The sequence below is a fragment of the Bombina bombina genome, chromosome 4, assembly GCF_027579735.1.
Source record: "Bombina bombina isolate aBomBom1 chromosome 4, aBomBom1.pri, whole genome shotgun sequence".
In the NCBI taxonomy this organism is placed as follows: domain Eukaryota; kingdom Metazoa; phylum Chordata; class Amphibia; order Anura; family Bombinatoridae; genus Bombina; species Bombina bombina.
Genome location: NC_069502.1, coordinates 717,238,059 through 717,259,631, shown reverse-complemented (window position 1 = coordinate 717,259,631; position 21,573 = coordinate 717,238,059). Strand labels below are relative to the sequence as shown.

Below are 21,573 nucleotides of genomic sequence, written 5' to 3'. Positions count from 1 at the left end.
GTTCAGGTCTCATCACCCTGTAGAAAAGAAGACGAGGTAATGATATGAAGGGAAGGCCCAAGGAGGGCTCTTAAGCACGATTACAGTGAGGCATGGAGACATAAAATGAGAGGGAGAAAATGTACCAGATGGGCAGAATAATTGCTGTGAGGTGCAAGATGGCATCTAAAGGAGAAACAATTAGAGTGAAGGACCATTGTGATTGTCTTTAGATCTCATGTTTGACGTAAGAATCATACATTTTTGCGCCAGATCATGACATTAATGCCATCAAATGTATGATGTGATAGGACTGAAGTAGCAGGAAGATCAGGAGGAAATAAACCTCATTCATACAATGTTATTGAAAGAAAGGTATTTACAGTATGAGAAACCAACTAGAAAAGTTAAAGAGTGGAGCACTTGACTTTTTACTATCAATCCCAATAGCAAAAAGATTCTTACTCCAACATCACAGAGCATTTTATGTGCATAAGAAGAAGAAAGAGAAAGAAATAATCAAAGGAAAGATAATGGCATTCAAATACTGGAGACACTACTTCCAAGCAAAGCATGCTTCAAGAAAACAGGAGGGACTCTCCTCAGAACAGGACACTAAAGACAAAAAGACAGCACATCTACCACTACAGAGAAAAACAGGAAGTTACAGAGAAGATACAAGGAGAAAGCAGAGGTGAAAGCTTGTTAAAGAGAGAATGAAATACAGAACATACCAAATCTAGAACAGAAATTGCTGGCATAGCAGTCTGCTGCAGAGAGCGAAGAGGAGAGGGGGGGAAAAAAGATGCAAGGTGAAAATAAATGCATTCAATTTGTTGTTTCATAAAACAATTCCACTTTCAGTTTATTAAAAAAAAAGCATAGTAAGCAGGGCGTAGCCATGTTACATCAGTAATGCAGGTGCAAATAAATTAGTATTTACGGAATAAAATGACAATCACCCATTGCACTTAGTTATTTTAATGGGAAGCCAGTTTATCTTACTTTATAATAAGGGGCAGTACACGTCTTAACAAAATCAAATTATTAGTGCAACAGAGATATATCACAATATGCCCTAATACTAGTTTACTTTGTATTCACAGATGCATAGCAAAAAGAACAGAAAAATGCAAAGTAAATTTGAAATGTTCAGGATAGAAAATGAGAATGCAGAAATTCTATATGCACTACTTACTACAAATATTTGGACCTTTATTAAAAAGATTTAAAAAAAAAGACACTCACATTTTGCCAACACACTGAAGGTTTAAATTATTCTACACAATTTTATGAGGGAATACAGAACATATTGGCATCAAGTTGACCCTGTCGGCAGCAGTATTTCTAGAACATCTGGTGACATACGTTTCTTGTGCATAGCCAACCAGATTTATGTATTTAATATACTTATAAAGTGACTTGCTACTTTTAATACCTATATGGAAATATATCTAAGTTCTAAAACGAACTGTTTGGTGTTCTCCAATACAGTGCTCTCCTGCAGCTATAGTTTTCTTTATCTATATGCTTAAACTAAAATTGATTCCCTTTGTCTGCTATCAGTAATTTGGGGAGATATCTGTACTTTTCATCTCACCTGAACGTTCTATTCTTTATTGATTAAACTTCTGTATTTTAATGCTAGTAAGAAACATTAATCATTGTGTGAAAATATTGTGTGTACAAACTCAAATTAAAAACCAGCATCTCTACAAAAATAATAACAAATGTAATCTTAGATTTAAAGGGACACAAAACCTATTTTTTTTCTTTCATGATTTAGAAAGAACATGCAATTTTAAACAACTTTCTAACTTATTTCTATTATCTAATTTTCATTATTCTCTTTATATCATTTGCTGAAAAGCATATATAGATAGGCTCAGTAGCTGCTAATTGGTGGCTGCACATAGATGCCTCCTGTGATTGGCTCACCCATGTGTATTGTTATTTCTTCAACAAAGGATATCTAAAGAATAAAGCAAATTAGATAATAGAAGTAAACTGGAATGTTGTTTAAAATTGTAGTCTCTATCTGAATCATGAAAGAAAATTTGTGGGTTTAATGTCCCTTTAACAGAAGTTGTATGGCTTGCCACCTACATCAGCAATACATAATACCTTATTAAAAGGAAATAAATCCAAAATGTTTCTTTCATGATTCATATAGATCATACAATTTTAAACAACGTTCCAATTTACTTCTATTATCTAATCTGCTTCATTCTTTTGGTATCCTTTGTTGAAGGTGTAATGGGTTTCTGGTATAAGCTTAAATGTCAGAGGAATGAAATTGAACATGATTGAATGAATTAAAGGGACACTAAACCCAAAAATTGTCTTTCATAATTCTGGTAAAAATACAATTTTAAACAATAATCCAATTTACTTCTATTTTCTAATTTGCTTCATTCTTTAGATATCCTTTGTTGAAGAAATAGCAATGCATATGGGTCAGCCAATCACACAAGACATCTATGTGCATCAACCAATCAGCAGCTACTGAGCAGATCTAGATATGCTTTTCAGCAAAGGATATAACGCGAATGAAGCAAATTAGATAATAGAAGTAAATTAGAAAGTTGTTTAAAATTGCATGTTCTGTCTGAATCATGAAAGAAAAAAAAAATGGGTTATCCCTTTAATGCATAATTTATTTTTCTTTGCAACTACTCTGATAATAATTACAAATCTTTTTTATATATGTATTTCTCTATAATCCTGAAATAAATGATTTATATAACTTTACAATAGTTTTAAGTAAGTATATATTAAATTAAATACATCATAGAACTGTATAGAGAAGTATTCAAAGACAAAAAAAAATTATTTATACTAGGTGATGTCATCAGATTAGACTACAACCCTATAAATATCTCTTTGTAGCCAGAAAGGCTGAACAACTTTGAGATTGTGATATGGTTGCAAGGTAATTCGAATGGTATGTTAAATCTAATTAAAGGGATAGTCTAGTCAAAATTAAACTTTCATAATTCAGAGAGCATGCAATTAAAGCAACTTTCTAATTTACTCCTATTACCAATTTTTCGTCGTTCTCTTGGTATCTTTATTTGAAAAAGCAGGAATGTAAGCATAAAAGCCGGTCCATTTTTGGTTCAGAACCTGGGTAGCACTTTCCGATTGGTGTATAAATGTAGCCACCAATCAGCAAGCGCTACCCAGGGTCTGAACCAAAAATGGGCCGGCTCCCAAGATTACTTTCAAATAAAGATAGCAAGAGAAGGAAGAAAAATTAATAGAAGTAAATTAGAAAGTTGCTTAAAATTGCATGCTCTATCTGAATCATAAAAGTTTAATTTTGACTGGACTGTTCCTTTAAGCTTTGCTTATAAGAATAAAATAACTGTTTATTTGGGATACTAATGAATTTCAATGGTTTTATTTGTTCTGTTAACTAGTTTACTGCATAATAAAAATATATATTTTTTAAATTATTCTCTCTCAAATTAATTTCTTCTTCTTATTATTGTACTCAGAAAATGTCTTTATAAGAAATGAGCGGTAGAGCAGTAATGCACTACTGGGAGCTAGCTGAAAGTCAATGTCAAGAGACATATGTGCAGCCACCAATCAGCAGCTTTCTGAGCCTAAAGTATACTTTTCAACAAAGGATACAAAGAGAATGAAACAAATGAAATAATAGAAATAGATTAGAAAGATATTTAAAATTGGATGCTTTATCTTAATCATGAAAGAAAAATATTGGGTTTCACATCCCTTTAAGCAAAATCAGAATATATATTGTTGGTTATAATGCAAATAAAATAAGTATAAAACAAATGCAGGCTGCAAATGTTTAAAATAATAAAAAGTGCTTACGAGAAGGAGAAACTTGATTTGCACCACTAAAGGGACACTGAACCCAAATTTTTTTCTTTCATGATTCAGATAGAGCAAGACATTTTAAGTAACTTTCTAATTTACTCCTATTATCAATTTTTCTTTGTTCACTTGCTATCTTTATTTGAAAAAGAAGGCATCTAACCTTCTTTTTTGGTTCAGCTCTGGACAGCACTTTTTTATTGGTGGATGAATTTATCCACCAATCAGCAAGAATAACCCAGGTTATTCACCAAAAATGGGCTGGCATCTAAACTTACATTCTTGCATTTAAAATAAAGATACCAAGAGAATAAAGAAACTTTGATAATAGGAGTAAATTGCTTAAAATTGCATGCTCTGTCTGAATCACAAAATAAAAAATTTGGGTTTAGTGTCCCTTTAATTAAAGGGACATTCTACACTAAAATTTGTATTGTTTAAAAAGATAGATAACGCCTTCACTACCCATTCCCCAGCTTTGCACAACCAACATAGATATATTAATATACTCTAAATTTCTGCATGTTTCTAAGCCACTACAGACAGCCATGCTTTTTTTTTTATTTGCTTTTCACAAGTCAGTACAACACAGTACTAAATGCAAGTCAATAGATAATAAATAAAAAGTCATGTGGTCATGGGGCTGTCAAAAGATGCTTAGAAACAAGGTAATCACAGAGGTAATAAGTGTATTAATATAACTGTGTTGGTTATGCAAAACTGGGGAATGGGTAATAAAAGGATTATCTATCTTTTAAAACAATAACAATTCTACTGTAGACTGTCCCTTTAATTAGCAAATTTAGTCTAGCATTAACCTTACATTGACATTGAACACCTTGTTGTGCTTGTCCATCACCTAAAGAGGCCAAACAGTGTATTCTGTAGCCTAGATTTTCAATAATATGCTGCAAATGGCCTAAACCAGCTACAGGACTTGTAGCATTTTGAAGAAAACATAGGTTACAGAATACACTTTTTGGCCTCCTTAGGGAGTGCAGGAAAAACATAATTTATGTAAGAACTTACCTGATAAATTCATTTCTTTCATATTAACAAGAGTCCATGAGCTAGTGACGTATGGGATATACATTCCTACCAGGAGGGGCAAAGTTTCCCAAACCTTAAAATGCCTATAAATACACCCCTCACCACACCCACAAATCAGTTTAACGAATAGCCAAGAAGTGGGGTGATAAGAAAAAAAGTGCGAAGCATATAAAATAAGGAATTGGAATAATTGTGCTTTATACAAAAAAATCATAACCACCACAAAAAAGGGTGGGCCTCATGGACTCTTGTTAATATGAAAGAAATGAATTTATCAGGTAAGTTCTTACATAAATTATGTTTTCTTTCATGTAATTAACAAGAGTCCATGAGCTAGTGACGTATGGGATAATGAATACCCAAGATGTGGATCTTTCCACACAAGAGTCACTAGAGAGGGAGGGATAAAATAAAGACAGCCAATTCCTGCTGAAAATAATCCACACCCAAAATAAAGTTTAAAGAAAAACATAAGCAGAAGATTCAAACCGAAACCACTGCCTGAAGTACCTTTTTACCAAAAACTGCTTCAGAAGAAGAGAATACATCAAAATGGTAGAATTTAGTAAAAGTATGCAAAGAGGACCAAGTCGCTGCTTTGCAAATCTGATCAACTGAAGCTTCATTCCTAAACGCCCAGGAAGTAGAAACTGACCTAGTAGAATGAGCTGTAATCCTCTGAGGCGGAGTCTTACCCAATTTAACATAGGCAAGATGAATTAAAGATTTCAACCAGGATGCCAAAGAAATGGCAGAAGCTTTCTGGCCTTTTCTAGAACCAGAAAAGATGACAAATAGACTAGAAGTCTTTCGGAAAGATTTAGTAGCTTCAACATAATATTTCAAAGCTCTAACAACATCCAAAGAATGTAACGATTTTTCCTTAGAATTCTTAGGATTAGGACATAATGAAGGAACCACGATTTCTCTACTAATGTTGTTGGAATTCACAACCTTAGGTAAAAATTCAAAAGAAGTTCGCAACACCCGCCTTATCCTGATGAAAAATCAGAAAAGGAGACTCACAAGAAAGAGCAGATAATTCAGAAACTCTTCTGGCAGAAGAGATGGCCAAAAGGAACAAAACTTTCCAAGAAAGCAATTTAATGTCCAATGAATGCATAGGTTCAAACGGAGGAGCTTGAAGAGCTCCCAGAACCAAATTCAAACTCCATGGAGGAGAAATTGACTTAATGACAGGTTTTATACGAACCAAAGCTTGTACAAAACAATGAATATCAGGAAGAATAGCAATCTTTCTGTGAAAAAGAACAGAAAGAGCAGAGATTTGTCCTTTCAAGGAACTTGCGGACAAACCCTTATCTAAACCATCCTGAAGAAATTGTAATATTCTCGGAATTCTAAAAGAATACCAAGAAAAATGATGAGTAAGACACCAAGAAATATAAGTCTTCCAGACTCTATAATATATCTCTCTAGATACAGATTTACGAGCCTGTAACATAGTATCAATCACAGAGTCAGAGAAACCTCTCTGACTAAGAATCAAGCGTTCAATCTCCATACCTTTAAATTTAAGGATTTCAGATCCGGATGGAAAAAAGGACCTTGCGACAGAAGGTCTGGTCTTAACGGAAGAGTCCATGGTTGGCAAGATGCCATCCGGACAAGATCCGCATACCAAAACCTGTGAGGCCATGCCGGAGCTATTAGCAGAACAAACGAGCATTCCCTCAGAATCTTGGAGATTACTCTTGGAAGAAGAACTAGAGGCGGAAAGATATAGGCAGGATGATACTTCCAAGGAAGTGATAATGCATCCACTGCCTCCGCCTGAGGATCCCGGGATCTGGACAGATACCTGGGAAGTTTCTTGTTTAGATGAGAGGCCATCAGATCTATCTCTGGAAGCCCCCACATTTGAACAATCTGAAGAAATACCTCTGGGTGAAGAGACCATTCGCCCGGATGCAACGTTTGGCGACTGAGATAATCCGCTTCCCAATTGTCTACACCTGGGATATGAACCGCAGAGATTAGACAGGAGCTGGATTCCGCCCAAACCAAAATTCGAGATACTTCTTTCATAGCCAGAGGACTGTGAGTCCCTCCTTGATGATTGATGTATGCCACAGTTGTGACATTGTCTGTCTGAAAACAAATGAACGATTCTCTCTTCAGAAGAGGCCAAAACTGAAGAGCTCTGAAAATTGCACGGAGTTCCAAAATATTGATCGGTAATCTCACCTCCTGAGATTCCCAAACTCCCTGTGCCGTCAGAGATCCCCACACAGCTTCCCAACCTGTGAGACTTGCATCTGTTGAAATTACAGTCCAGGTCGGAAGAACAAAAGAAGCCCCCTGAATTAAACGATGGTGATCTGTCCACCACGTTAGAGAGTGTCGAACAATCGGTTTTAAAGATATTAATTGATATATCTTCGTGTAATCCCTGCACCATTGGTTCAGCATACAGAGCTGAAGAGGTCGCATGTGAAAACGAGCAAAGGGGATCGCGTCCGATGCAGCAGTCATAAGACCTAGAATTTCCATGCATAAGGCTACCGAAGGGAATGATTGAGACTGAAGGTTTCGACAAGCTGTAATCAATTTTAGACGTCTCTTGTCTGTTAAAGACAGAGTCATGGACACTGAATCTATCTGGAAACCCAGAAAGGTTACCCTTGTTTGAGGAATCAAAGAACTTTTTGGTAAATTGATCCTCCAACCATGATCTTGAAGAAACAACACAAGTCGATTCGTATGAGACTCTGCTAAATGTAAAGACTGAGCAAGTACCAAGATATCGTCCAAATAAGGAAATACCACAATACCCTGTTCTCTGATTACAGACAGAAGGGCACCGAGAATCTTTGTGAAAATTCTTGGAGCTGTAGCAAGGCCAAACGGTAGAGCCACAAATTGGTAATGCTTGTCTAGAAAAGAGAATCTCAGGAACTGAAAATGATCTGGATGAATCGGAATATGCAGATATGCATCCTGTAAATCTATTGTGGACATATAATTCCCTTGCTGAACAAAAGGCAATATAGTCCTTACAGTTACCATCTTGAACGTTGGTATCCTTACATAACGATTCAATAATTTTAGATCCAGAACTGGTCTGAAGGAATTCTCCTTCTTTGGTACAATGAAGAGATTTGAATAAAACCCCATCCCCTGTTCCGGAACTGGAACTGGCATAATTACTCCAGCCAACTCTAGATCTGAAACACAATTCAGAAATGCTTGAGCTTTCACTGGATTTACTGGGACACGGGAAAGAAAAAATCTCTTTGCAGGAGGTCTCATCTTGAAACCAATTCTGTACCCTTCTGAAACAATGTTCTGAATCCAAAGATTGTGAACAGAATTGATCCAAATTTCTTTGAAAAAAAACGTAACCTGCCCCCTACCAGCTGAACTGGAATGAGGGCCGTACCTTCATGTGAACTTAGAAGCAGGCTTTGCCTTTCTAGCAGGCTTGGATTTATTCCAGGCTGGAGATGGTTTCCAAACTGAAACTGCTCCTGAGGACGAAGGATCAGGCTTTTGTTCTTTGTTGAAACGAAAGGAACGAAAACGATTGTTAGCCCTGTTTTTACCTTTAGATTTTTTATCCTGTGGTAAAAAAGTTCCTTTCCCACCAGTAACAGTTGAAATAATAGAATCCAACTGAGAACCAAATAATTTGTTTCCCTGGAAAGAAATGGAAAGTAGAGTTGATTTAGAAGCCATATCAGCATTCCAAGTCTTAAGCCATAAAGCTCTTCTGGCTAAGATAGCCAGAGACATAAACCTAACATCAACTCTAATAATATCAAAAATGGCATCACAGATAAAATTATTAGCATGCTGGAGAAGAATAATAATATCATGAGAATCACGATTTGTTACTTGTTGCGCTAGAGTTTCCAACCAAAAAGTTGAAGCTGCAGCAACATCAGCCAATGATATAGCAGGTCTAAGAAGATTACCTGAACACAGATAAGCTTTTCTTAGAAAAGATTCAATTTTTCTATCTAAAGGATCCTTAAACGAGGTACCATCTGACGTAGGAATGGTAGTACGTTTAGCAAGGGTAGAAATAGCCCCATCAACTTTAGGGATTTTGTCCCAAAATTCTAACCTGTCAGGCGGAACAGGATATAATTGCTTAAAACGTTTAGAAGGAGTAAATGAATTACCCAATTTATCCCATTCTTTGGAAATTACTGCAGAAATAGCATTAGGAACAGGAAAAACTTCTGGAATAACCGCAGGAGCTTTAAAAACCTTATCCAAACGTATAGAATTAGTATCAAGAGGACTAGAATCCTCTATTTCTAAAGCAATTAGTACTTCTTTAAGTAAAGAGCGAATAAATTCCATCTTAAATAAATATGAAGATTTATCAGCATCAATCTCTGAGATAGAATCCTCTGAACCAGAAGAGTCCAAAGAATCAGAATGATGGTGTTCATTTAAAAATTCATCTGTAGAGAGAAGATTTAAAAGACTTTTTACGTTTACTAGAAGGAGAAATAACAGACAAAGCCTTCTTTATGGATTCAGAAACAAAATCTCTTATGTTATCAGGAACATTCTGCACCTTAGATGTTGAGGGAACTGCAACAGGCAATGGTACATTACTAAAGGAAATATTATCTGCTTTAACAAGTTTGTCATGACAATTATTACAAACAACAGCTGGAGGAATAGCTACCAAAAGTTTACAGCAGATACACTTAGCTTTGGTAGATCCAGCAGGCAGTGATTTTCCTGTAGTATCTTCTGGCTCAGATGCAACGTGAGACATCTTGCAATATGTAAGAGAAAAAACAACATATAAAGCAAAATAGATCAAATTCCTTATAAGACAGTTTCAGGAATGGGAAAGAATGCCAAATATCAAGCTTCTAGCAACCAGAAGCAAATGAAAAATGAGACTGAAATAATGTGGAGACAAAAGCGACGCCCATATTTTTTAGCGCCAAATAAGACGCCCACATTATTTGGCGCCTAAATGCTTTTGGCGCCAAAAATGACGCCACATCCGGAACGCCGACATTTTTGGCGCAAAATAACGTCAAAAAATGACGCAACTTCCGGCGACACGTATGACGCCGGAAACGGAAAAGAATTTTTGCGCCAAAAAAGTCCGCGCCAAGAATGACGCAATAAAATGAAGCATTTTCAGCCCCCGCGAGCCTAACAGCCCACAGGGAAAAAAGTCAAATTTTTGAGGTAAGAAAAATATGATAATTCAATGCATAATCCCAAATATGAAACTGACTGTCTGAAAATAAGGAAAGTTGAACATTCTGAGTCAAGGCAAATAAATGTTTGAATACATATATTTAGAACTTTATAAATAAAGTGCCCAACCATAGCTTAGAGTGTCACAGAAAATAAGACTTACTTACCCCAGGACACTCATCTACATGTTTGTAGAAAGCCAAACCAGTACTGAAACGAGAATCAGTAGAGGTAATGGTAAATATAAGAGTATATCGTCGATCTGAAAAGGGAGGTAAGAGATGAATCTCTACGACCGATAACAGAGAACCTTATGAAATAGACCCCGTAGAAGGAGATCACTGCATTCAATAGGCAATACTCTCTTCACATCCCTCTGACATTCACTGCACGCTGAGAGGAAAACCGGGCTCCAACTTGCTGCGGAGCGCATATCAACGTAGAATCTAGCACAAACTTACTTCACCACCTCCCTTGGAGGCAAAGTTTGTAAAACTGATTTGTGGGTGTGGTGAGGGGTGTATTTATAGGCATTTTAAGGTTTGGGAAACTTTGCCCCTCCTGGTAGGAATGTATATCCCATACGTCACTAGCTCATGGACTCTTGTTAATTATATGAAAGAAAGCATAAGTTTTACACAAAAACAAAAGGTGTTCAATGTCAATTTAAGGTTAATGCAAGACTAAATTTGCAAATTTAATGTCCAATTCCACAGAGTAAATACAATTGTTCTAACAAATCATATACACAGGCCAATATATAAGAGGTTCATTTAATATGTTGTAGAACAGCCACAAACTGAGCAGCAAATGATTACAACTGCACTAGTAGCATCATTAATGATGGGAAAATGAAACAACTAAAATCAATATCAACTAATTTGTCTCTGAGATGTTGGTGCTGGAATAGGGAGGCATTATGTCCCCATAGGACTGTAGAATAAGAATATGTACAAATGTGTAATATATACCTGCAAGAGCATTAGCAGCTGAAAGCAATATGTGCTTACTGCAGGTATTATTAGGTCTATCTTTTTTTGTGTGGTAAAAAAGGACTTTATAGTAATAAAATAAACCGTTATGTAGTGGTATAGCAGTTTATTTACTTGACAAATGCACCTTACACATATCAGGAGTATGCTTTAAAAATAAAAACGTACTCCCCTTTTTCTAGGAGACATATTGGATCGTAATACAATGTAGAGTCATATCTGTGTTTATTTTTTTTATATTTGTTTGCATCTTACCACTAACATTGCATTTGTGGCGGTGTTTGCAAAATAGAAGCTACTCTGTCACTATAGGGAGGTTTTCTTTTCAAATACAATGTCCCTTTTTAACTATGTTTTAAACAGTTTTGGCAGATGAAAACATTCTGCAGAAATAAACTCATGGCTAGGAGGTGACTGAATATTAGTTTCTGCAACAAAACAAATTGTTAAATTTGAGGTAAAAGCCAGTCTCTTGTTGAAATTTAGCATTTATGGATGCACATAAACTGAAGATCAACAAATTAAGTGTGTTTGCTTAGTATTGTTGGAATATATTTTGGTACTGGTTTCTTGACTGAATTCAACATATTTGCTTATGGCCTATGATAGTGACATTGTGCACAGTCATTTATCAGTACATTTCTTAGCTATAAACAATGATGTCAAGTAAAAACAACTCAAATTTACTGAAGTATCATCTAAAGAATAACTCTGAAATTAAACAGTTTTAACAAGACGTATAAGTCATTAAGGCTGTAAAGAGTAACAAAAAATTGTATTAGTTTACGAAAAATAATTATAAACACGTACTAGCTAATATATAATTTGGGGTGATATTTCTGTATATAAGAAGTGCATGCTTTAAGTAAATACTACTAAATATATGTAGAAAGATATCTACAATCTATCAAAATTACCCTTGCTTTTCTATCTGCTTCCAGACGCTGCATGATAAGCATGGTGTCTACATCATCATCTTCTTCGTCATCATCATCATCCTCATCCTTCTGTTTAGATTCTTGCAGTCTCTTTTGGAATTGCCACTCAAGCATCAGCTTTCGGAGCCTGTCATTGTCTTCTGCTGTTCTATCTGGCTTGTTCTGCAGGTCATTTATCTCCTTGCTCAACATATCCACTATATGCATCTGCTGTTGCTTCTCTAGCTTCTCCTTGGCATCCCTCTTCCAGGGATCTGGGGAAAGACTGTCACTCGAGGAAAGCTCTTCTTTGCTAATCGTAATGTACTGCAGGTCTCGTCTCTCTATGGTGCGTGGCTGCTGCTGAGGTTGTAGCTCACGAATAACGGTTTCTGGAGGTCGAGGAAGAGTTACAGGCTTCTCTGGTCTTGCTTGTTGGATTGCTGGTGGTGGAACCACTGGCTGAGGGGGAGCAACAACTGGTGCCATAGGTTGTTGAGGACCAGGAGGATGAGGTCTCATCTGCACAAGTTTTCTATCCTGTTCCCGCCTCTTCCTCTCTCTCTCTTCTTCCAGACGGGCTTTCTCCTTTTCATACCACCTCTGATGTTCTTCCCTCTTCTTCCGTTCGATTGCAGCTGCCTGTGAATTGACTAATGGTGCTATCTGACTTTGTGGAGGGGGAGGCAGAGGTAAGTCAACAGGAACTCCTTCAAATTCTGATCCATAGTGCACAGGAGGAGGAGGGGGTGGAGGGGGTAGGTCTGTTCTAATAGGCTGGGATACAGCAACTGGTGCTGGCTGAGAAGCAATTGGTGTTTTCCATCGTCCAGGTCCTGTTTTGTTTAAAGAACCAGAAGAAAAGCCCTTGGAAGAATTGTTTAGTTGTTCTTGGCTAGATGTGCTGGATTCCCCAGGGGAGCTTTGGTTCATCCAAGAATCTTTACCATCCAGTTTTCTGTCCATGTATTCGACATCTTTGCGAATCATAGGCTCAAGGCGACTTCTTTCTGGCTGAAACATCTGATCATCTTGCAACTCCTCTTGGGAATGAGCAATTCGCTGAAAAAATTAAACAAAACAACAAATACTTAAAATACAATAATAAATGGAATTTTTACCATAAACAATATATGACGGGTTGCAGATACTGCAGCTAGGTAACCCAAAGATGATTGTGGGAGCACAAACAAATTGAATAAAGTTGGGTTGTGTTCAAACAAGCATGTTGCTGACAGGAAAAGAAAACATAATGGCCTTAAAGGGGAGGGTTTCATATGCTTAGGAGTCAGCGCATTTCTGCAGCACTATATGGCAGCAGTTTTGCAAGAATGTTACTCATTTGCACTATTTTCTGCCATGTAGTGTTCCAGATGCCTACCTAGGTATCTCTTCAACAAAGAATATCATGGAAATTAAGCAAAATTGATAATAGAAGTAAATTGGAAACTTTTTTAAATGGTATGCTCTGTCTGAATCACAAAATATTTTTTGGGGGGGTTTCATATCCCTTTAAAGGACCACTAAATACAGTGAAATTGCATAATCAACAAGTGTATAATGAAAAGAAAGTGTAACAGCAACTCAAAATTTCTTATAATTTGCTGCCCCCGATCATGTGATAGCCACCAGTTAATCACAGACTCATATATGTATACACTGAATTCTTGCACATGCTCAGCAGTAGCTGGTGCCTTGGAAAGTGTGAATATAAAAAGACAATTTGATAATGGAGTAAAATGGAAAGTCTCTTAAAACAGCATGCTCTCTCTCACTGGTTTACAAACCTGTCCTCATACCCCCCTAACAGGTCACATTTTGAGGATATCTGAACTAGAGCACAGGTGAAACAATCAGCTGATTAGTAAATATTGTTATTTTACCTGCTCTCATCCAACGTAATCCTGAAAACCTAGTCTGTTGGGGAGGCCTGAGGCAGGTTTGAAAACCAGTGCTCTATCTTAAATTTTGACTTAAGTGGCGTTTTTAAGATGGAAGATACCTAGGGACACTAAAGTTTAATGATTCAGATAAAGCGTGCAATTTAAAAAAACAAAAAACAAAAAAAAACTTTCCAATACTTTATCAAAATGTGCACATTATTTTTATTTGCAGACTTTCCAATGCTCCAGCTTCTACTGAGCATGTGCAATAAATCAAAGTACATATGTATAAGCATTTTGTGATTGGCTGATGGCTGAAAATTTAATTAAAGGGACAGTCCAGGTCAAAATAAACTTTCATGATTCAGAAAGAGCATGTCATTTTAAACAATTTTCCAATTTACTTTTATCACCAATTTTGTTTTGTTCTCTTGGTATTCTTATTTGAAAGCTTAATCTAGGAGGTTCATATGCTAATTTCTTTGACCTTGAAGGCCACCTCTTTTCAAAATGCATTTGAACAGTTTTTCACCACTAGACGGTGTTAGTTCACGTATTTCATATAGATAACACTGTGCTCGTGCACGTGAAGTTATCTGGGAGCAGGCACTGATTGGCTAAACTGCAAGTCTGTCAAAAGAACTGAAATAAAGGGGCAGTTTGCAGAGGCTTAGATACAAGATAATCACAGATGTTAAAAGTATATTAATATAACTGTGTTGGTTATGCAAAACTGGGGAATGGGTAATAAAGGGATTATCTATCTTTTAAAACAATAACAATTCTGGTGTAGACTGTCCCTTTAACTTTGAAATTTGGCAGAAAATATAATACTGCTCATTTCAAATTAAACGTCAGTGCTATTGCAACATCTTTTTATTGTACAATTTTCAGTTATTTAACGCTACTTTATTTATTGGTCATTTAGGCAGTTTAGTAGCCTAATGGTTATGATAGCCTGACCTGCAGGCCAATTCTTTTAAACCTAGCCTGCTAGGGCTACTTGAGAAAAAGAGGTGAGAAAAAATTCAATACACTGCTGGTGTCCAAAAGGTGTCACAAGACTAAAAATAAACAGACTGTGGGCACATATATTTTAAAATGTGTTCCAAAGCAAAAAAACATTGGGGACTGTTATAGATAAACTGGGAGGACAAGACACTTTGGCAGGCCATGCTAAAAACTTACCTGAACGGAAGTATTGCTAGAGTGGTTGCTCCCCATCTGCACAGGTAATTTATCCTCGTAATCTGGCCACTGACTTTGAGCAGGAGCCATGCGATCTTGAGATTTTGGCGTTGGAAAGGTAAAGTATTCTCTGGTATATGTTTGGGTGGGGATGGGGTAGGCCTCAGGCCTGGCAGGTGGTGGCTGCTCCTAAAATAAAAATAAAATCGCCTCAGACAAAAGTTTAAGTAAAATTGCTTATTGACATAAAACTTTCAAGTGTTGCAGAATATGCTAGTCCTCTACAAATGAAAATTCCCCATAAAATGTTTTATATAGAGTAATAATACATTCAATTGTACGTTTAGAATTGAATTTACTCTCTATTCCTAAAATGTAACTATAAAATGGTGGTTTTAAACTTCACCCAGAAGGCCTGGATGGTAACCTGCATAAAAACATTTATTCTACATGCAAATTAATTCCGTGCTTAATTGCAGATATGCACTATGCATATTTTTATCCCACAAAAATGAATTTGCTACAATTAAGTGACAAGCTTTCAATCAAGTTCTTAAAGGGACATGAAACCCAAAACTTTAGTTCATGATTCAGATAGAGCATGCAATTTTAATACACTTTCCAATTTACTTCTATGATCTACTTTGCTCCATTTTCTTGGTATCCTTTGTTGAAGGTACAGCAATTCACTACTGGGAACTTGCTGAACACATCGGACGAGCCAATAACAGGCATTTAAGTGCTGTCATCAATAAGCAGCAAGCTCCCAGCAGTGCATTGCTGCTCTTGAGCCTATCTAGGTATGCTTTTCAACAAAGGTTACAGAGAGTATGAAGCAAAGTAGATAATGGAAGTAAATTGGACAGTTGTTTAAAATGGCATGCTCCATCTGAATCATGACCCTTTAAAACAGATTGTTTTAAACATGAAAAAAATCTGCACTAAAAACAAGTGTTATAAAGTTAGACAAAAAAGGTGAGAATACATTTTTTTTAATTATTATTTCAATGCAAAAAATGTTATTCCATATTGTTCAATTCTGGAGAGTTGGCCATGTATGGATATCTCTAACATGCAACACAAACTGCTTTTGTCTAATATATAACATGCAAACATTAAACTATGGATGACAAACAATATAGGAAACAATGAACAACAATTAAAGTGGACAAACCTCACTACAAAGGTTTCCTGTAGAGACTGATGTTATCTTGACTGTTGAGGTAGTGGCATATGCTGTTTTTCCACTTGGACTCTGAGGCTGATCTGATGAATTATTTCAAAAACAATGTCAGATAAATCGCAAGAAAAACACAAAAGAGCTACATTATATAGATAAAGATTAAGCAATAAAGTGATGTACTAAAGAAATAAAATAAATTTAAAAAAAAACTAGAAAAGTATGCATATCTTTCCTCAAAAATATTTATAAAAAGTCTGATTAAATTCACTGAAAATACTTATGAATAGAAAGAGAACAAAATGGCAGTGTTTCTACTCGTTTGTGAGGCTCCACAGATTTTTACAGGAAAACTTTAAAATATAAAAAAAATATTCAGTATTTTCTGCTTTTCATTATAATTCTCAGTGTGAATAAGAAGCTGTGTAAAAACACTCCTGGATTGCTGAATGTGTGTGACAATGATGAGTGTTATTCACCAATACAGCCGTTTATGACTAGACTGCTTTGCGCACATTGCTAGAAGAGGTGTCATTTACCAGGGATGCAGAGGTTCACTTACTACCGCATCAAATAGCTTCAATGCCTCTTGTGAGGAATTAACTATAGTTGCATAAGCAACAAAAAAAAAGAAAAAAGTTTCCCTTTGCAGTAAACCCAAGGCAAGGTAGAATACAGGTGTGTAGAAGGCACATAAGTAACTGCTATGGAGTATAAGTAAAACACATACCTTTATTGAAAGCGGTTAAAACATGGCAATAAGGGAGCGTAGGTACTATCAGAGGGTGACTGACGCATTTCATGCCCTTCTGTGGCTTTGTAAAAGCACCAGAATGGCGTGAAACGCGTCAGATGACGTCACCCTCCGATAGTACCCACGCTCCTTGGGGATCTTTTTTCTTATTGTCTATTTTTATTGCGAACGCTGAGTTTAGCAGTCATTCCAGCTCCGGGAGAAACGCTGAAGCAACCCCTGGTACACGTAAGAGACTTTCCCCCTCTTTCTTGTGCCTATATACAGTTGCATAAGAATGGCAGGTAAGAAGAGCGAGGAAAAACCCTGTCCTATTCCAGTGATCTTTTTGATACAACTCAGCCCACCGTCAGTTTTTCTCAACAAGAGTGAGTTAGCAGTTAGATGCAATATAAATTAATTTTAACAAAAGTTACTCTATTACTTCAAGACGTTTGTTGGTAACTAGAAGCAACACCAACAGTCTGCCAATCAATAGCAACATGTGTTCTCCAAAAAGAATTTTTTTTTTAGATATGAAGAAGGTGGCAATGCAGAAATAGACAAGATACATTGGCAGCCAACACAAAGGTACATCTCATTATAGCTGAAATGCATGCTGGGCCATAAAATCAGTTAAAGGGACATAATACTCATATGCTAAATCACTTGAAACTGATGCAGTATAACTGTAAAAAGCTGACAGGAAAATATCACCTGAGCATCTCTATGTAAAAAAGGAAGATATTTTACCGCACAATCTCCTCAGCTCAGCAGAGTAAGTTCTGTGTAAAAAGTTATACTTCACCCTCTCCCAGCTGCAGGTAAAAAAAAATAAAAAAATGAAGAAATGAACAGCAGCCAATCAGCATCAGCAGTGCTGAGGTCATGAACTCTTACTGTGATCTCATGAGATTTGACTTAACTCTCATAAGATTTCATAGTAAGCTTCCTTTACCTGATTGGTGAAATAATAGGAGAGTTCACGAGGCTCATCCCCTAAGCTGTCCCAGGACAGACACACTAAAATGCTGCTTAGAAATCCTTTACAATGGGAGGTGGCTACGGAGGAACTTTTGAGGTAAAATATCTTTCTTTTTTACATAGAGATGTTCAGGTGATATTTTCTAGTCAGCTTTTTACAGCTATGCTGCATCACTTTCAAGTGTTTAAACATTTGGGTATTATGGCCCTTTAAGGAAGCATTGTTATATACATAGATCTAGAATCTTTACTTGGAGGGTTGATAAAGTTAAATGTTTAGATACAACACTGTTCCTAAAACCTATGTGAACAAGCTGTAAAAATATATTTAAAAACAAAACAAAAACAAGTTATTCATTAAAGGGCCCTTAAAGCCAGTCTTTCTATCATGCACAGCCATAAAACACCTTAAAATATTTAATTTTCTTCCTCATAAAAAAAAGTTATTTTAATGTTGTTTGCTCACTGGCTGATAACTCCCACAGCTACACTGGAAGAATGATGTAAGCCTCCACAAACATGAAAACAAAATAGTAGGTTTATTACAAATGGGAAGATGCCCAATATATATGTTTAAAATGACCACTTTTAATATGAAAAGAAAATAAGTTTCATGTTCATTTAAAGTATACAAAACCTTAAAGGGACAGTATACACTCATTTTCATATAACTGCATGTAATAGACACTACTATAAAGAATAATATGCACAGATACTGATCTTAAAATCCAGTATAAAACCATTTAAAAACTTACTTAGAAGCTGTCAGTTTGGCTCTGTTGAAAAGGTAGCTGGAAAGCCCACTGCAAGTGGCAAATAAGACACTCCCCCCCCCTTCTTTTGCATATGAAAAGACCCTTTACACAAACAGGAGCAAGCTGTAGTAGGTAGTCGAGCGTATTCACATAAAACTTTGGGGCTTGGTTAGGAGTCTGAAAATCAGAGCAATGTTATTTAAAAATAAGCAAAACTATACATTAATTTAAAAAAAAAAAACTTTATGGGCTATATAAATAGATCTACAAAACATTTATGCAAAGAAAAAATGAGTGTATAATGTCCCTTTAACTTAGTAGGTTAACCCTTAAATTATCATCAATTCCTGTTTCATGCAATTAAGGCCGTGGAATAATGGATATTTTTTAAAAGGCTATTATAGTATTTTACATACAATATAAAAGGTAATTGCTGGTTGTAAAACTAGCATTGCCAAAATAAAAAAGTAACAAATTCAATAGATGGAATAAATCCCCTTGGGACAGATTGTCCTGAAAGTGAGGTATAATTACCTTAATTGTATCCGTTGCAATTAAACCAAAACCACACAAAGTGCTTGTTTCCAGAGTGGATTAAGAGTTTCATTTAACGAACATAAAATTCTAGGCACTGGAAATATTAACATATTTGAATTGTTACTCAGGAATAAAATGCGACAAGCACATTTTTTTCCAAGTATTATTATGACCTGGGTGTTTTAGCTTTTCTTTAACTTATATCTGAAACTTAACCCCTTAACGACTGAGGACGTGCAGGGTACGTCCTCAGAAAAAAGGCAGTTAATGCCCGAGAACGTACCCTGCACGTCCTCAGTGTGGAAAGCAGCTGGAAGCGATCCTGCTCGCTTCCAGATGCTTTCCGGTTATTGCAGTGATGCCTCGATATGGAGGCATCCTGCAATAACCTTTGTAAGCCATCCGGTGCAGAGAGAGCCACTCTGTGGCCCTCTCTGCACCGGAGATCGGTGGCTTACTGCGTTGGTGGGTGGGAGCCGGACCGGGAGGCGGGTGGCGGCCATCGATGGCCCTGGTTGTGTGAAGGGGGGCGGGATCGTGGGCAGGGGGTGGCTGGGGGCGTGCACGGGAGGGTGGGGGCGGGCGCGTGCACGGGGAGGGAGCGAGTGGGAACCGCTACACACAGAAAAAATAGTGTAGGAAAATGAAAAAATAGTATAAAAAAAAAAACATAGCGTATAATAAAGCAATCAGTTAGGTGGTGGGGGTTGGTCTGTGGGGAGGGGGAAGCTACACTACAGAAAAAGCGGGCAAAAAATAAAAAAAAACATTTTTTTACAAACTGGGTACTGGCAGACAGCTGCCAGTACCCAAGATGGCCCCCAATAAGGCAGAGGGGAGGGTTAGAGAACGGTTTTAGGGGGGATCAGGGAGGTTGGGGCTAAGGGGGGGATCCTACACAGTAGCATATGTAAATATGCTAAAAAAATGTTTATTATTTTTAAAAACCCTTTTATTTTAGTACTGGCAGACTTTCTGCCAGTACTTAAGATGGCGGGGACAATTGTGGGGTGGGGGAGGGAAGGGAGCTGTTTGGGAGGGATCAGGGGGTGGGATGTTTCAGGTGGGAGGCTGATCTCTACACTAAAGCTAAAATTAACCCTGCAAGCTCCCTACAAACTCCCTAATTAACCCCTTCACTGCTAGCCATAATACATGTGTGAGACGCAGCAGCATTTAGCGGCCTTCTAATTACCAGAAAGCAACGCCAAAGTCATATATGTCTTTATTTCTGAACAAAGGGGATCCCAGAGAAGCATTTACAACCATTTGTGCCATAATTGCACAAGCTGTTTGTAAATGATTTCAGTGAGAAACCTAAAATTGTGAAATATTTTACGTTTTTTTTAATTTGATCGCATTTGGCGGTGAAATGGTGGCATGAAATATACCAAAATGGGCCTAGATCAATACTTGGGGTTGCCTACTACACTACACTAAAGCTAAAATTAACCCTACAAGCTCCCTAAAAGCTCCATAATTAACCCCTTAACTGCTGGGCATAATACACGTGTGGTGCGCAGTGGCATTTAGCGGCCTTCTAATTACCAAAAAGCAATGCCAAAGCCATATATGTCTGCTATTTCTGAACAAAGGGGATCCCAGAGAAGAATTTACAACCATTTATGCCATAATTGCACAAGCTGTTTGTAAATAATTTCAGTGAGAAACTGAAAGTTTGTGAAAAAATTGGTGAAAAAGTGAACGATTTTTTTGTATTTGATCGCATTTGGCGGTGAAATGGTGGTATGAAATATACCAAAATTGACCTAGATCAATACTTTGAGATGTCTACTAAAAAAATGTATATACATATCAAGTCATATTCAGGGATTCCTGAAAGATATTAGTGTTCTAACGTAACTAGCGCTAATTTTGAAAAAAAAATGGTTTGAAAATAGCAAAGTGCTACTTGTATTTATGGCCCTATAACTTGCAAAAAAAGCAAAGAACATGTAAACATTGGGTATTTCTAAACTCAGGACAAAATTTAGAAACTATTTAGCATGGGTGTTTTTTGGTGGTTGTAGATATGTAACAGATTTTGGGGGTCAAAGTTAGAAAAAGTGTGTGTTTTTTCCATTTTTCCTCATATTTTATAATTTTTTTATAGTAAATTATAAGATATGATGAAAATAATGGTATCTTTAGAAAGTGCATTTAATGGCGAGAAAAACGGTATATAATATGTGTGGGTACAGTAAATGAGCAAGAGGAAAATTACAGCTAAACACAAACACCGCAAAAATGTAAAAATAGCCTTGGTCCCAAATGGACAGAAAATGGAAAAGTGATGTGGTCATTAAGGGGTTAAAGGAACAGTCAACACC

The 21,573-nt window shown here is 36.6% G+C and overlaps 1 protein-coding gene across 1 annotated transcript in view; it reads right to left on the bottom strand.

Moving 5' to 3' along the window:
• Positions 1–21,573, bottom strand: part of AFDN (afadin, adherens junction formation factor) — a 502,926-nt gene that overhangs the window by 55,765 nt on the left and 425,588 nt on the right. The window contains exons 27-29 of the mRNA XM_053710918.1: positions 16,229–16,320; positions 15,055–15,243; positions 11,984–13,045 (exon numbers count right to left, since the gene is read on the bottom strand). Of these exons, the coding sequence (XP_053566893.1) occupies positions 11,984–13,045; positions 15,055–15,243; positions 16,229–16,320 (1,343 nt within the window). The remainder of the gene's footprint in view (positions 1–11,983; positions 13,046–15,054; positions 15,244–16,228; positions 16,321–21,573) is intronic.